This window comes from Erigeron canadensis, chromosome 1, assembly GCF_010389155.1.
Source record: "Erigeron canadensis isolate Cc75 chromosome 1, C_canadensis_v1, whole genome shotgun sequence".
Taxonomy (NCBI): Eukaryota; Viridiplantae; Streptophyta; class Magnoliopsida; order Asterales; family Asteraceae; genus Erigeron; species Erigeron canadensis.
Window position 1 is genome coordinate 34,728,221 of NC_057761.1, and position 19,220 is coordinate 34,747,440.

Here is a 19,220-nt window from a genome sequence, read left to right on the forward strand (position 1 = left end):
TCATTCAGGATAAATACCATCTGCTAGGTAATAATGTAATATCCCTTTTCCAAACTGGCTACCATTTACCGAAAACTCTACTTTAGGAGCCTTGTCCTGAAGCAAATCGTCGAACAAATCTGATTCGTTGAAGACGTTGATGTCATTGTTCGAACCAACAAGGCCAAAGTAAGCATGCCAGATCCACAAATCATATGAAGCAACCGCTTCAAGCATGATTGTGGGATGTCCCTTGTCACCTCGCGTGTACTGCCCTTGCCATGGCACATGACAGTTCCTCCAACCCCAATGAATGCAATCTATGCTACCAAACATACCAGGAAAACGATGAACCTTAGCATGTTTAGCAGTTAACCGCTCGATATCTGCTTCTGTTGGCCTTCTCAAGTACTCGTCACGATATAGGTATATCACACACTTACAGAAAGCGTCTAAACACTGGTAGCCCGTATTTTGCGCCATTTGCAAGTACTCATCCAAAGCATCAGCCTTATAACTATACGCTAACTGGCGTATTGCAGAAGTGCATTTCTGGAAAATGTTAAAATCGGGACGACCAGAAGCATCTGTTGCGCCTTTGTGGAAAAACTGAAAGTGTTTCCGTAGCGGTTGAACGTTGTTAAAGGAGTGTATATCTCGCGCTATGCGGAGAAACATTTCCTTTCGCATTCTAAACCTTCTACGAAACATGTCGAGTGGGTAAGTTGGTTGAGGCGCAAAGTAATGATCTTATAAAAGTTTTGCGGCACCGACGTGATCTTGATGGATCACCCTTCTAGTCAACTTGGGTCTTGAAGAACTTGAAGCTTTTTGGCTTTGATATTCTTCTTCGTCAAATATAACGCTAAGACAGGCGCCTATGGCCTCGGGATTGATAGCTGCATTCAATTGCGTAACAGCCCGATTGATTGATTCGTACTCGTTTGATTCGTAATCATCGCTAGAGGAGGATGATGCTGATGATGAACTAGACATTTTTTTGTGGTGGTGTGTGATTGAAATGCTTTGAAAATGAGTAAGATATGTGTAGTGTGATTTGAAATAGTAGTGTGAAAGTGACATAAATAGGAGTGGGAAATTTAAAAAAAAAAACAAAAAACAAAAGTGGCTAACTAACCGTTAGTTTTTTAAAAAAAAATTGAAAAAGTGTTTTCTTTTTTAAATTTATTTTTGCAACGGCAACGTCACAAATCGGCCCTACAACAAGCACAAACGCACGTTTATGTTGGAAGAAACCCTCGGACGCCAAGCAGACGCAGCTTGTGCTACTAGCGTCGTCAACCTGCTTTGCGTCGGACGGGGTTAGACAACCTATAAGAATGGGCCTAATAAACCCACTTCATATGTCAATTATACGATGTATTTAAAATCGATTAACTTAGCTAATCCAGTGGTTTTTTCTTAAACCAAATGTAACTCGATAGAAAAAAACTACTTCAAATTTGCTCTAAAGTAAACAACTGCCAATATATTATTTTATTACTTTATCTATTGGTCTGTTGTAAAATTATACTGTACACGTTTTCTTAATTCTTAATTATATTCGATAGTATGAACGATTTTATTAATTTGACTAGTTCTAATACCCGTATGATATACGGTAACTATATAGATTATATTGTAAAGAAATTCGAATATGCCTCTTACATGATTCGTGAGTATGAAATAAATTGTGGTGATTCGCGAGTATGAAATAAATTATGGTTAAAGTAAACCGATGATCGAAACTAAGATAAAGTAATAAACAATAATGATAAATATGATATATGTTTAGTTAAAGTTTTCGATTTACCTTAAATTATTAAAATCACATCAAATTCGGAACTTGTAAGCATACAGGATGACGACAAATAGCCTTGTGATTTCGGATCGTAAACTCAATTTTATGAAGTCTTTCATGTTATTAACTTATTATAACTAATATAAGCAATATGAGTTAAAAAATTGAGAAAGAAAAGAGACAATTTTATTAATGAGAAACCAATAAATCAAATAATGTTATAATGTGTTTATATATAGCTAATGGTTAGAGTTTAATTCTAAGTCTAATAAGGAAATTGAATCTATATACAATAAAAGAAGCTAATTTAATAAAATAAATAAATTAATACGACACGTGTCAATCAATTATTATGCCACGTGTCATTTCAATAACATCTCAATCTAGTTTTAGTTTATTGGTAGATATACATATAAGATGTTATCTGGTTATTTGATCCAAGTTTTTCTTAAAAGTTAATTTATTTTTTGGGCAATGATAAATCCCCCAAAAAGAATAACCTAAAAATCTTCCTAAAAGCTTTATAATATGACAAATGTTAGAAACTTAATTTTCTTTCCTAATCTCATCCCCTGATTTTGCCACATATCTCAATCTAATAGCTAGGAGGATTTTTAGGCTATTATTTTAAGAGAATTTATCATTTATCACATAGCGTGTCCTACTCTATTGCACCTCCGTCGTCATCCTCCACGTACTATAACCTAATTTATTTTTTTTTAAAATTAGATGTAAATTTTTGTGTTTAATCTAGACAAAAACTTTTGATATTACATGTATAACAACTAAAGTCCCTCTGGCTAATGTTATTTTATTTTAACCTCTAAACTTTTGATTTCTCTATTTTTATCACAAACTTATTCTAAAATAATCTTTAATGTTGTTTTACTTTAGTCACCAAACTTTTAGAATATTTCTTTTCGCTACGAAATGTTAGAAATTGTTTTAATCTAATCTAAAGTAATTATTTCTTTTTCGTTTTGACATGCAAGTTTCATTTCTTTTTCGTTTTGCCACAAACTTTCTACTTAGAAGTTTTGTACTTTTAGTCTTTTGCCACCAACCGATGATTACTCTTTACATAAAAATTATTTTTTGATTGTTTTCTGAATAACTTATGTGTAATTTTGAAGTTTATAATTGTGTGGAGGCATAGATTATCATCCGTTATACAGTGTTGTGGAGATTTGGATTCTTGATCACATGTGCACGAATATTGCTATGATTACATGTGATCGATCATAGTAATATTCGTGCACATGTGATCAAGAATCCAAATCTCCACATAATTGTATAACGGATGATAATCCATGCTCCATACAGTTATAAACTTCAAAGTTACGCATAAGTTATTCAGAAAACAATCAAAAAACAATTTTCATGTAAAGTACAATTATCGGTTGGGCTTGATTTGAAAAGTTTTCTCAAAGGTTCTCGTAAAAAAAAAGGGTTCTCAAAATAACTTTACCATATATATATATATATATATATATATATATATATATATATATATATATATATATATATATATATATATATATATATATATATATATATATATGGGGGAAGTGAGTATGGGGTTGTCCCTCATCTAAGCTTAGATGGGGAACCCCTCACATTTGATTTTTATAATCATAAAAATCATGAGGGCCATGTATTTATTTAAAATTCAAATAAATAATAAAATATTTGTATGTGAAGGATTCCCATCTAAGTTTAGATGAGGAACAACCCCATACTTACTTTTTCCTATATATATATATATATATTTAATCATAAAAATCATGAGGGCCATGTATTTATTTAAAATTCAAACAAATAATAAAATATTTGTATGTGAAGGGTTCCCATCTAAGCTTAGATGAGGAACAACCCCATACTCACTTTTCCATATATATATAGGGGTTGGGTATTGTAAAATAAGTATTAAAGTAAAACAAATAAGACAAGATCTTGACCCTTAGATCATGGTTAAATTGATGCACAAAGATTCACGAACTAGTTGATGCACGATGATCTTCATGATGCACGGTGATTTTAGTGAAGAGAACGCTATTGTTTTATTTGTTTTACTTTAATACTTGTTTTATTTTACCTAAAACCTATATATATATATATATATTTTTTAAGACAAGCTTATCTATGGTACATTTACGACTAATTTTTCACTTCTTACAACTTTCACCCTATCTATTATACTTCTAGAACTCTCATACAGTTTTTTCATTTCTATGAATCTTCTTCTTTCTTTCTAACATTCTTCATCGTCTTTTTTGTTATCAAAATAAGTAATGATCAAGAATCCATACTTTACTCTTTATTTTTGCTAACCAACGACAACGATCGATAATTATACAATGGATGGGTATAATACTATGGTATACTTACCGCTATAACAAAAAACTTATTGCTACACTTTTTATTCTTTGTGTAATAATATTTTTTTATAATACGTTTTTGTAATGCACGTTGTATAACATATAGTTATGTTAATTTTTCGGGGCAACACCCGGGGTAAAAAACTAGTTTCTTTTTTAAATATAGTCAATATCAGCTACATGCTTTCTGGAAACTTTGATTTCTTTTTTTCTTAAGATGTAAACTTTTACTAGACAAACTTTAAGGTACGATCGAATAGTGGAACCAATATGTGGTGGGACGGGTTCCAAAATTCAAGTGAGCATCTATGTTGGCCAATGAAGGATCAATATCTATAGTCACATCCAATGAAATGTCACATACTTCATCTTCATATCTACTCCGTACAAAATATTAACTAAATTCATCTTCATATCTATTATAAAGTTTTTCCAAAGTTCAAGTGAGCATCTATATTGGCCAATGAAGGATTAATATCCATAGTCACATCCAATGGCCGGGATGTCTCACATACTTAAAAAAAAAAAAAACTTATTGGTTATTGATGTATAAGAGGGTAATTGAACTATTTTAAGAGTTATTTGATATCTATTGTAAGTTAATTCATTAAAGGTCTTTTTCATATATCATATTTGTTAGTCGTTAGATGCGTTGATCGTATAGAAGTATATTAGGGAGACGGGTTTATTGTATGAGATTTGAGGGAATTAAACACTAAAATTTTTTAATACATAACAAAGATATGTCAAGATTTAGGACGGTGAGCCAATGGATTGGTGTTTTATTGGTATGGTTTTAGACTTTGGAGAAATTCACTAAGTTTTAAATTTCACTTGTAACATTTGTTGGAGTTGATTATTAAAGGGGCTTTCGAGAATTCTGAGTTTTCGAAATCCGCATATCACTGTTATACGGGAAAAAAAAAAAGATTTAAGATGGCGAATGTATGTATCGGAAGCTCAAATCAAAGAGAAAAAAAAAAAAACTCAAAGCAAAATAAGGAAATAATCAAGATAATCAACTTAGATATTTTAAATTAATTTAAAACGGGAGTTTGATGACTTTTCACTAGTCAATAGAGGTGTGCTAGTGCTAACATATATCCAAAGGTTTTGAGTTTTATAGTTTGTCATTATTGAGAGAGATTACTTGAACATTTACGGAATTTTGTTAGTGTTGATAATGATTTTGTTTATATTGACGTGATCACTATCAATATGAGTAAAAACTTCAAGACAGGTCACTTAAAGATCATGTTGCTTAGCTATTCGAAGAAATTTCTACTACAATTATCGAAAAATTCCAAATTCCGAAAGTGGTTACCATATCAACTTCGATGTTGAACTTAATTCATAATCTATGTGTTACTTCAATTCAATGAAGTATATCACAAGACATATGTAATTGGCATGTTCCCGTTTGTAAAGATTTAAATGGCTAGTAAGTATTGTTAATAAATATTTTATTTGCGCATAAGGATCTTTGTTTAGCTACGAGGGTGCTTCATACATTATTTATAGAAACGGGGCCTATATATCTAATTAAAAGCAATATCCTTCTATACCTTGTTGTTGGATCATATATGCATTCGTACTTGTGGATGTGTTTTATAAGCCCATTAATAGCTGCCTAGCTATGATACTTCGACATGTGAATAACTACTTGTAAATTGAAGTTGGACGTTCTTTAGTTTTCGGTTCAAATCACGCACCTTATGTTGGGGAATTACGCAAATAACGAACCGATAACCAGATATAAATGATCCTTGAAAACATGTAATCGCTTTCAGATTGAACCAATTTGGCGGTTCACCCAAACTATTCAATCGGATACAATCAAAGATTAAGAATTTGTGTGCATATATTTGAGAGAAAGAACCAGAAAAGAATAAGGAAGAAGATGATCAGGAAAACAATTACGGGATGTATATAATAACGTTTTGGCCTATTACCTGTCTAGATGGCAGTTAATTATCCAAGTTTCATAAGTTGACAAAATCAGCCCTTTTACTTCTGAAAATTAAATTTTCGAAGAGATTTTTACTAAAGCAATATGACGGAAATATCAAGAAAAAAAGCAAGTTCCAAAATCGACCCCAGCCAGGGGCTCTGCCCCTTGGACCCCACCAGGGGCTGCCACCCCTCGGACCTCGCTCCCAGGGGAGCTGTCCCCGGATCAGACCCTCGTACCTTAGGTCATAATAAATTCAAATAAGCGTGTATTCCGCACCTCCAAACCTATATGATGTATTATTATAACATTACTGATCAAACAAGTTAATCCAATTAGACTAAAAATATACAAACACCTTATGAACTTAAAAAGTTTTAATTCCTAAAAAATGGCTAGACGCCTCCTTTATGCTTGAAAATTTCAAATTAACAGTTTCTTAATCAAAGTAAGGTTTGCATCTCAATAGCAATTCACAACTGCATGCAAGGATGAAGCATTGAAGCCGTTAAGGGCCTGTCTACCTACGCTTGAAGGAGAGATCTGAAAGAGTACATGGAGATTTTTTAATTACTTGAACCTAACTAAACTAAATCCTCACTAGCTCCTTAATTATTAAATCTATCCAAATTTAGTAATAACTATTTATTTTCTAAACATTTAATTATAACAAATACGTGTTACAATAAACTTTCCATTATCCACGTGAAGTGAACTAAATGCTAGTAGATGGCCGGAAAATGTAATACAGTATTATTATATGGAAAATGATATATAAATATTAGTCGGAAAATCTTTTAAAGCTAACAAGATAATGACATATGGATTTCAATTAAAAAAAGTTTAAAATTTACATTTTTATTTTTTTATATGTCATCATCTTATTTAGGAATGACAATGGGTCGGACTTGGAGCGGATACGTAGTACCAAACCCGAAACCGAACCCGATAAAAAAATATGCGACCTGACCCCGACTCGACATTCATCGGTACCTTATCGAGGATAAAATCATGCCCAGAACCCGAAACCTGACCCGAAAAGATAGTGATTTTTCAAAATTATTTACCAAAACTCGTATGATTTGATAAAGGATATTACTTATTCTCGATGGTTTGAGAAATGGATGTGCAAGTTGTTGAACATAAATACAAATTTAGTTGATATAAGTGTGGAATATAAATTCAAAACTAATCACTTATAAGTATATAGATATAGATATTGATATCGAGTCAGTCCATGCGCCGAAGGAGTTCGAATATCGAGTATTCTCATCGGAAATCAAAGTTTCTTGTCGGGTCAGGCTTTTTTTTTTGGAAATCTCTAATCTAATTAGACTACTATTATCTTTATAAATTAAGCATATCTTCTACTATCTACAGTGCAAATTAATATTATCCAAATGGGCCTTCGGCTTGTGCGTTAGTCATAGACTCATAAATGGATAAAATAAATAATCGTCAAACGAGCATGTGTCCTTCACATGCCTTTCTTATGGCCGTATTGTTTTATTGTTTTGGGTCAACCAACTTGTATAAAGTTATGGATTTTGCTAAACAAAGCTATAAGGGGCTTTCGTTAAAGTGCATTAATTAGTTGTACATTTATCATAAAAATTAGAGAGCCGACATCTAATATGGAAATGTACAACTTTTTATGCACGTTAAATGGAACACTAAGGGCTTCCTTTAGCATTTTCCTAAAGTTATATGTAACATGAGGCTTTTAATTTAAAAGGATCAATGTATGAGATTCTCGTTAAACATGAACACTTTTTTAGTATAAGAGTTAAATCTAATATTCTTGAATTAAACATATCATGTTGTTATCCAAAAATGCATTGTGTATAAGTTTATTAATATTATTAATATTAATATCTCTTCACTACTGTAAGTTAACAAAATAAAAGTATACAAGGCGGAAATCCTTAGGTAACCGGTACTGTTTAGTCTCTAAAACGTCCACCGTATAGATCACAAGATATAGTTTTCATTTACTTTTAAATATGTAATTTGCAGCCCTTGTTTATAAATTTATATCTGACCATAAAATTGATCTACTCATAAAGTTAAATTATATTATGTTTATCCACTCAAAAGTAATTCGTTGTCATGCATCAAGTCAAAAAAAAAGACAGTGAGTCGTTGAGAACCGAGAGATGTGAAGAACATTTCTATATAGGACAGAAAGTATCCACGTGTTGCCGTGGTAAGATGGTAGGAGGATAGGTCATAGAGTATAATAGATCACAGGAGTTGATAGGTCATAGAGTGTGATAGCCAAATGCCTTAACCGTACGGACCCCCCTCTCGGATTTAAAAATTCATCGAAAATATATCGAAAGACATCTTTAATGAGAAAACATGAGATTTTAAAAACATCCATATAATTTTTATAATTTATCGATGTATGGTCTTTGAGATAAAAGATTTTGAATAAAGTAGATAAATAAAATGATTTATAGAGAAGAGAAAAAAAATTAGTGGTTGAGATTTGAGAAGGGAAAAAAAATGAGTAGTTGACAGAGTAATTGTAACACCCCAAAGATTTTAAGGTAAAAGAAATTAACCCCTTTTTATAGTTTTGACATTAAATTAATTTCCTAGTATTTTATTTTTGGATATGGGGTTAATTTAGTTGGAACTTTAGCGGATAGCGGGTAAAATACCCACAATTTTTGAAGTGGGTCGTGGCACCCCCAAAATGTGCCAGCCACATACTCTTTTCTTCAAACTCATAATTCCACTGCCTTCATCTTCATTCCCTCATGCAATTCCTTTCTATTCTTTCCAAAATCAAGTGTTAATCCTTCAAATCCAAGACTAGAAATTATCTTAACAATCATCACCATCAATATATCTCCATTCGAGAGTTTGAAATTTAGGGCTTTGGTGATTTTAGGTGGTGGCCGAAATTTAATAAGAAAAAGAGAGAAATTTGGGAATTAAAAACCTAAGTTATTATCCTCCAATGTTGAGGTATTGATTTCTATTTCATTATTTCTATTGTTATTGAAAAATTAGGGTTCATGGATGAACCACTTTGGGGGTTTTTACTAGAATTTGAATTATGGTTAATTTTTCCCCAATTCTTTAGTTAACCTAGTTGTCATTGAGTTATATGATGTATTTGATTATGAAATTGATAAGGTTATGTGATAATTTGAGTTTATGAGAAAATATGAGTTTTTGCTAGTTAATGAACTATGGATGAAAATGGTAGGTTGAACTACTTAATGTTAATTTTAAGAATGGAAGTAACTCAATGACAAATAGGTTGGGTTTGGGTTTAGGAAAAGGGTAGTGATTGAGTGTGACTAGGTTGAACTAGTCATAGTTGTGAATGTAAGCTTATGCATTTTACAGTATGATCATAGGTTGAAGCTTGCTTGTGCTTGATCGTTTAGCGTTATTGTCTTTGACGCGGAGGAGGTGAGTATATTTGCATACCTTTCTATATACGTTGGGCCAATTACCATGAGATGTGAATGTTCCAAGCATGGTAATTAGTTTGGCGTTAAGCCCATGTGGGGCATAGTTTATGAGGCCTAAGAACCTCCGGGGCCTAAGAACCCCGATAGTTGATTGATTGAGGCCTAAGAACCTCCGGTGGCCTAAGAACCCCGATAAATGATCATGATTATGTTGTTTAGCTTATATGGATCCATATATGTGTTGATAGTTTGCAAAGTGAGTGTAAATGTGACATGACGGTGTCATAGGTTACATGTGAAAGTCTTTGCACTTGCCTTCCTTCGTGTTCGTAAATGTATGCAAGTATATTCACTAAGCCTTTGCTTAAATTTTAGCTGTTTACCCCTTTTATAGGTAGTTCCGGAAGAAGGAACTAGTGTGGTTGAATTGGAAGAATTGGTTAGAGCTTGAAGTTGACCTTTGCAAGACATTTGAAGGTATTAGGTCATTCTTGGTTGAATGACACACTTTTGGTTTAGAGGCTTAGTTCATTCCACCTCTTTGGCTCTTGATACAATCTTGGCGTTTTGAATCTTGTGGTTATGTATCATGTTCATTTTGGGTAATGGTAACTAGTCTTGTTAAATTTGGAAGTCAAATGAAAGTTTTGGGTTACGTGATGAAAGGGGTAACATGCCCTACTTATGTTGAAATGTACATGTTATCTAATGTAAGCTTATGAAACGTTTGTTCGCTTGATATGATCTTATTTGAGTCAGTAATAGTGCTTGGGAATGTTTGGAATTGAGTCGAAATGTTGAAAAACGTCAAAAGGAGTGTTTTTGGTGTACAGCAGAAAGCACGACCTCTGTGTCACAGAGCACGACTTCTGTGTCACAGAGCACGGCTCTTGCCCTGTACAAAGGTCGTGCTCCACTGATCTCGAACCTTGTTTTTTCCCGAGCCTTCGTTTGACCTTTTTGGGTCCTGAAACTTATATAGTAGTCTATTTACATCATTTTAAGAACACTACAAGTGTCTTTTCTTGGATTGCAACATTTTGATTTTTCGCGAAAAATTGCCGTATTTTTCTAAGTATAAAGTATAAGGTTTTGTGTTTTTTTTCAATAATTACGCTTTCATTTGGGTTGAGTCATTTCAGTAATTTGAGGTTTTCAACTTCTTAAAGTTGAAAAAATAGAAGGAGCAAATATTTTATAATGTAGTAAAGATTTGCTTTGTAGGGATATGGATGATCCAGTTTGGATAGTTTTAGCAAAAAATCTCAACCAAACCAATACATACAGTTTCATGATTTTTTTAAACCAATCCGTCCAAATTGTTATGCCAAACCAAACCAACTAAAACCAATTAATCCGGTTTGGTTTGAATGGTAAACGGTTTTTAATTTTTTTTCTTTTAAAATTAAATGTATAAAAACATAAAATTATATGTGGCATTTAAGATTCGATATCATGACATCAAAAAATATTTATAAATAGTCTTATAATATTAGACAATTCAAACATAACAATTTAAGATTCGATATCATGTCTACAACTTTAACAAGCAATAAGTATATATAATTTACATTATTAACTATCTATATCTATCTATCTATACTATCTTATAAAAGCATTTTGTCTTTTTTTTTTTTTTAAATCTCAAAAGATGATTTGTACAACCTAAATTACCCCTTTCTTTATTCACTAATTTAAACATCTATACCTAATATACTTATAATACCCTTAAATTTCAACCACTCATTTTTTCTCTCTCCTCAAATCTTAACCATTTATTATTTTTTCTTTCTTCTCCATAAACCATTTTATTCTTCAAATTCATTTAAAATATTTTATCTCAAAAACCGTATATCGATAAATTATAAAAACTTGTATAAGTGTTCTTACAATTTCATGCTCTTTCAGTAGAGATATCATTCGATATACTTTCGACGAATTTTTAAATCCGAGGGCGAAGCCCGTACAGCTAAAGCATTTGCTATCATACTCTATGACTTATCACCTCCTATGACCTATCACCCCACCATCTTAACGCCGCAACGCGCGAACACTTTCTCTCGTTAATATTAATATAAATATAAACTTACAATTATTATAACTCAATGGTCCGGTTTGGTTTTACCGGATTGTATAATATCTAAAATCAAAACCAAACCATACAAATGATTTATGGAAAAAACAAACCGACGGTTCAAAATTTTGATTTAAAACCAACTTATCCGTCTAAATACCTCGGTTTAAATGGTTTGGCCGGTTTTGACCAAACCGTGCACATCCCTATTGCTTTGTATGTAGATTTTTTAAGTTCAATATATTATAAAGTAAATTACACTTTTCGTCCCTAAAGTTTGCACGTTTTTTACTTTTCGTCCCTTAAGTGAAAAAATTACAATTTTGACCTTAAAGTTGACATATTTTTTCAATCATCGTACTTCGCCAAACGTCGTTAAGTCGGACACGTGCAACACACGTGAGGGACTAAAACTGCAAAAAATTACAAGTTTAGGGACAAAACTGAAATTTACTTTTTTGTTGTCATCATCTTCATCTTCACCGGCTGACTTTCGTCGTAAAAATCGTCGGAAAACTTAAAATGCCGATATCTCACTCGTTTCTTCGAATTAGACCACGAAACCACCACCAAACTTTTCAAAATTAATTTCCGCACGAATCCTAACCAAAAGATTTCAAATTCAACACTTGCCGAAAAACTCAAAATACCCATAACATGGATTTTGAGCAATATTTCTGTACGATTTAGCTTGTTCCAAAAATGCAATATTTTTATTTTCGCAAATAAGTCCATGTTGGATTAGGTGTACGTGCTCCTCATTAAGACACCAATGGTGTGTCTCATTTATTATTCCATAAGCTCTGCATCAGAAAGAAAAGTACAAAATGGGGAGAGACCTTCATGTGGGTTCGGTTTTTGTCAATGAGGCAAAAACATAAGATCAAAAAGTTAGAAATATATATAAAGAGGAAGCATAGAGGGACGAAAGGACCAGGAGGCCTGACAAGCCCCTGCAACTCAAATATTTCAGATCAAAAATTCTGACCATGGTCACCTGATTCTTAGTTTATGTAATAGAAGTTCAAAGTAATTTACAGTTCGTCATTTGGTTGATTATAGCTCTTGTTCTATATTTTGTATAAAAACTTTAAATCCGTTGTTCGTGAGATCCTTACGTCGAAATCTCATTCTGAAAGTTGTTACAAGTTTACTATTGATTCATCTAGTATTGTGTTAAGTTTCATAGCGATTCGTTACCTTTCATTTTTGGCGATTTAGTTAAATGTTAGTTTCATCGTAAGGTTTTCGATATAGTTTACTGGTTAATCATTAAGGTTATTAAGTTGTTACAATAGTTAGATTAGTAGATTGAGGTACAAAGAATTCGGGTGTGAAAACCGATTTATTGGATCTCGTTTCGGTTATAAGTTATTTGCACTCAAAGTTGCCAGTTTGTACAAGTTCCATGCTAATTTGTTGATTTTTTTGGTCAACTGGGTCTTGGTTACAATTTCATTTATGATGCTTTTCATTTACATTTCATGAAATATCGGCATTTTAAGATTTTTTGGTTAGGCTTTGTGCAGAAATTAATTTTGAAAAGTTTGGTGGTGGTTTCGTGGTCTAATTCGAAGAAAACGAGTGAGATATCGGCATTTTAAGTTTTCCGGCGAATTTTCTGACGAAAGTCAGCCGGAGAAGATGAAGATGATGATAACAGAAAAGTAAATTTCAGTTTCGTCCCTGAACTTGTCATTTTTTGCAGTTTCAATCCCTCACGTGTGTTGCACGTGTATGACTTATCGGCTGAAACTTAACGACATTTGGCGATGGACAATGATTGAAAAAATCACGCCAACTTTAAGGTCAAAATTGTAATTTTTTCACTTAAGGGACGAAAAGTGAAAAACGTGTCAACTTCAGGGACGAAAAGTGTAATTATATTATAACATTTAATTGGGTTCAAACTTTCTAGGATCATCCGTTACACATCAAAAATAGTTGAATTTTTTTTCTTCATATCTATAGAACGATATAAATATAAAGTTGTTGGAATTAGCGAATTCGTATCTTTAGTGTAACATTCGTGATTTTTGACTTAGTTGACTTGTAATTTAATGAAATTGAAAGATGAACGAATTTGTTGACTTATATGGATTTTCGAACGTTTTGTTGTATAGTAACGTAACGTGAAGTCTAATTGTGTTTACGGAGTCGTTGTAGCGTCTAAATGGTTAACGTTTAGCTATTTGTCGAATTTAGCGGAGAGGGAGCCCAAAAATGGACTTCCTAGGTCGGCCCCCCATCCCACTCCCTCACACAATCCTCACTCATTCATTTCCTTATCCATTTACTTCATCTCTCTCTTCCCCATTACTCTTCCTTTCTTTCTTTCAACCACCACCCAAATCCATCATAAATTCTCCATAAATTTCCCCTAAATCTTGTGTTAGTAGTAGTAAATTAACACAATCAAGTAACCTTAATAATAATAATAATAATCATTCTCCAAGAAATCTAGGGTTTAAAGGTATTCATCCAAGTATTTGCCCTAAAACCGAATTTGGAAGATTTCGACTCTTTTGGTAAGTTAAACTCATCTTAAGTATCCAATTTTAAGTTTAGAACTTCATTACTAGTCATGTCTAAGAAACCCTTGGTCGAAATCGGGTTAAAACTTGAATTGGGTCAAATTAGGGTTTCATTAGGGTTGATTTGGGTCAAGAACGATTTGGACATGTAATTGTGTTATGGGTTTGGATTTGATTGATGAAACATGTTTAGTTATACTCAATGATTTTTGTTTGAGCTTAAAAAATGAGTCTTGAAACACCACAAGTCGAATTGGATGTCAAAATTTGGGTTTGGTTCGTTCTTGTTGCTGTTCTGCTGATGTTTGACTTCAGATACTGGCCACTGCGACGCAGTGGAGTGGGATAGCCACCACTGCGGTGCAGTAGCTTCCCCCTGATCGTTTTTGGTCTCACTGCGGCGCAGTGGGACTCCCTAGTCCTGATTGCGGCGCAATGAGAACTTGCTGCCCGAACGATTTCTTTTGCCAACTTCAAATGCATATAACTTTTGAACCGTAAGTCCGTTTTAGGCGTATAACCTATCGTTAGAATTGTGTGAGAGTCTAGTTTCTTTTAGTATCATTCTTTTTATGAGAATATAACACCATTCTTCCCGAGTCCCTCGTTTCTTCAATCGTGTATTCATCGTCCGACCTTGAGGTGTCTTGGAATGGCCTAGGGTGATGTATATTGTTAACGTAAGCTATAATGTGATGATGAAATTTGTTATAATAGGTTTGTGACCGTTGTGCTCCCCGCTTACCCACTTAGTCACCTTCTACCAACGATCAAGGCCAAGGTGAGTTTTGTAGCCCCTACGTTTACGTTATTTGGGGTGGAAAGTGTACTCGTTTGTTAAATGTTTGTCAGTTGATATGATTGATTATGATATTGAATGAGATGATGATTACTTACTTGTTTTGCTTGTTCACGTGATTGCATGTGTTATGATTACGCATTGTTCATCATGTAAGTCGTGCTGGTTATTACGCATTATTTATTATGTAAGTCTTGCCAGGAACGTATTTTTACGCATTGTTTATCATTTAAGTCGTGCAGGTTACTACGCATTATTCATTATGTAAGTCGTGTCAGGAAACGTATTTTATGCATTGTTCATCATGTAAGTCGTGTCGGTTATCAATATTGTTAAACGTTGACTTGTGTTGATTTGTATGGACATGATTAGGTATACTAATTCTCATGTAACATTACCGGTTGCTATCCTGACACATTTGATCTCTTTATCTAAACCTACGAACTCACCAACTTTATGTTGACATAGTTTAGTACACTTTTCAGGTGATCAGGTAGTTGGAAGACATGTTGGTTGATGATTGATGGTTTGCATGCTAGGATTGGACTTGGACTTACTGTGGATCTGTGATTCATTATCCCCGCTTATGGGTTATGCTTAGGATCATATGCCATCTTTTGTACTCTCTTTTGTAACGTTTGATGGCCGTGCTCCTTATGCATTTTTGAGTGGTCATGGACTTGTATTTGATTAAATTCTATGGATTACCAATCCATTTAATGCATCTAGATTTGTCTCTACCTAATTTCCATGTCATGCTGTGTTTTTCTTGTGATATCTCATTATTCCGCTTTGTTGGGGTGTTACATTTAGTGTGTTTTAAATCTAAAATTGATTTCAAGGTTTGTAAATAACGCTCGGCGGCTACTCGGTGGCTGATCACCTTTCAGGTTAAATCTCATTTCACGGAGTTATAACGGCATTATAACATAGACTAAAATATAAAGAATTTATATACAAATATATATATATATATTAGCAATATCTAGCGGCTTAAGGTTTTTGAAGGCCTCAAACAAGATTAATTTTGGGGGTCTAATTTATTACCATATAAATTAAATTGAAAAGAAAAAAGGAACTCGACTTTTGTTATTGAACTATTAGTAATAAAAATGATGCAGATGTTGATGCAAAAATCAAAAGAGTGTTCTTGTAATGCAAATTATATAATCGTAACTTAGTCCAAAATTCAAACAGTAAGTCTAATATATAAAAATATTGAGGTCTTAAAATTTTGGGGGCCTAAAACAATCCCCTAGTTCCATAGTACTGTTGAGCCACCTCTGGCAATATCCTACCAATATTAGTCAAAAGGGATGTCTTTTGACCGTGAATCTCCGTTAAACTCCATTAAATCCGTTATTTGACCATTAAATTTGGTTAACTGGCTGTTAAATCCCGTTATAACGACCATTAAGACCGTTAAGTTTGACCTTTATTAACTTAGAATCAGACCGTCAAATTTACCTTCCAACCCTCTTAACATAACGTTGGACCTCCGTTACCATTATAACGGCTGTTAGACACATGACTACCAATTATTGCAATTTTTCCACGTATTTTTCAAACTTTTATCATATATATGTTAAGAAAAAATAATGTTTTTTTTTTTGGTTGAAAAACATTTGTGTCGCCACCCATTCCTCTTGACATGCCCAAGACGAAGTTGTGCCAACGGTTACACAAGTCGATCCACAACGAGCACATGTGACAACCGTTGACACCGTCTAAAAGATTAAATTACTTTTTAAAAATAATACCATCTGAATTTTAATTTATAGTTTAGCAAAAGTAGATATAAAACCTGATTGAACTAAATTTCAATAATTGATGAGACGGCTGCTATACATCAAGCATTGGTCACTGTCTACATGATATGAGGGGGTCCAGGCCCGCCAGGAAGAGTTTTTTTCTTTTTATAATAGTAGGAGAGATTGAAAGGCATTAATTAAGTAGAACATGGCGTGTGGTTTTGGTGTCATTCAATGTCGAGTGAATTGGTGCTTGTGGCAGCATCACTCCATCACCTGCCACCACATTGGTATTTTTTTGGGCATCGTTTGGTACGGATGCCATAGATATGGGCATTGGCGCGCAGTGAATGCCGATCACTGGTGGTGTGGGATGTTTATGAGTGTGAGATTACTGTGACGAGTAGCCGTTCCATTATTAATTTTTCAAAAGAAAATCATGATATTCCAATAATTGATTATAGAAATATAAGGGTTAACCGATCAACTTCATGATTCCATGTACCGCAATGAAACATGTGAAACTTTCATGTTGAGTTTTTTTCATTGATGGTTAACTAACATTTTCAGTCTTGCTTTTGATAATAATCGATCTTGCATCCCTCAAAACAATAGACCTTCGATAGCGTTATTTTATTCAATCCATATAAGTGAGTTGGTTATAAAGAATATAGAATTTGTTAGCATTATATAATAACTCCATGTTTTTCAAGCACAATTTTAAAAAATTAAAACAAAAGAAAAAAATTTATTCACTCGCGTGATGACTAGATACGATGTTTTGATTGTAAAAAGCTACAAATAAAGAATTGATCGCTTATAATAGCATGTATCGTTTCCCCATCTAATAGTAAAGCAAGTGCATGTTCTTATTTATATTTGTATAGTTATAGTTATTAAGTATTGAATTTATTAAGTAGCTGAATTTGTAAATAATATATGTATGTATTAAGTAAAAAATAAGTAATTGACGGTTATTTTTGTTTATTAAGTATTAAGTAAAAAAAAAATGGGGACCAATTGCGAAGTAAAATTATAGTGTGTATATATCATACTACGTATACAACTTTTAAGATATATTATATTTATTGTATAAGTCAATAAAATACATATGTGATTAAGGGGTGTCTGGTATTGCGATTATAAAACAAATTTTGCGTTTTTAAAACTGCATATTGAAAAGCATGCACGTACGTGGTTCTCCAAAACTACGTTTTCATAGCAGATAATCACTTTTTCATACAAACGTTTTTAGATTATTTGCGTTTTACAAATATAATAATCAGATAATAACTTTATAACGCAATTTCAAACACATTCTAGTTGTTATGGAACATATATCAACTCTTTTTTATGTATAAGATTAAGGGAAAATGATATATCCTTTTAAAGATTAGCCTTAGAATCTCTATAAAATTTATAAGAATGTGAAATGTGAATTTTACGAATTCTCTTTTTTTAATTTTACCCTTTGATTTTTTCATATATCTTCATCTGATAGTTAAGAAAGCTTTAAAGCTATTTTATCATTTCTCGAAATTAAGTTTAAAATGTCTTTTGATAGACCGCCTCAATTTTTGGTTTTTCCTTTTGTCCTTGTAACAAAAAGAATATGATAGAATGATGATTCAATTGTCTACATGGGTCCAATATGTTATTAAAGGGTAATGTTTTTATTGCAGTCTCTAACTATTATTATATCCACTTTATATATGTTTATTGGATTCAAATCATTAACATTTAACACTTATCATTAAAAAAATAATAATCTATTTGACAATGTAGTTTAAAGTCTTCCTATAAATTTAAAAACACTTAATCATTTTTTTTTTTTCATGTTTCACCTTTAATTTTTCCATATATCTTAGATCTCATCTTTAGCATATATAGTTTGGTCTAAAAATTTTAGTCATAGATTTATATACTTCTTTTACTCCACAATTCCAAACATCAACATTGTACATATATTGTTTATGGAGACATTTTAATTAGGGGTTAATCATGGATGAGTAACCAACTTTTTATTTTGTACATGGTTGTTCTAGTAAACATTTTTTATTGATATATATTCCCAATAAACTTATAAAATTTATACATAGTTCACCAATTTTTGTTTTGTTACCCTTAATAGCCGATTAAATTCATTTTTTCTTTAATAAAATTATGACGTGGATATTACGTGGAAAAAAAATTAAAGAGTTTAATCACCAGATTACCAACGAACTTTTCCATTTGTACATGGTTGCTAAACAAACTTGTAAAGTTTGTACGTATTTCACCAGTTGTTGACTGGTTTACCGGTTAATATCTTTTTAGGTGATCTGGCAATGATGTGGACTATTTAAAAATATGATATTGTAACATCCCGTAATTTTCAAGGTAAATAAAAATAACCTATATTGTAGTTATGATATTAAAATAATTTCCTAGACTTTTAATTTTGAATATGGGGTTAAATTAGTTGGAACCTTAATGGCTAGCGGGTATAATACCCTCAAAAATTTAATGAGGCCTGGCTTTAC

The 19,220-nt window shown here is 32.5% G+C and overlaps 1 protein-coding gene across 1 annotated transcript; it reads right to left on the reverse strand.

Moving 5' to 3' along the window:
• Window positions 1–669, reverse strand: LOC122590845. The gene has a single exon (XM_043763024.1). The coding sequence runs from the start codon at window positions 667–669 to the stop codon at window positions 1–3; it is 669 nt and encodes a 222-aa protein (XP_043618959.1).
• Between the last annotated feature and the right edge of the window lie 18,551 nt (window positions 670–19,220).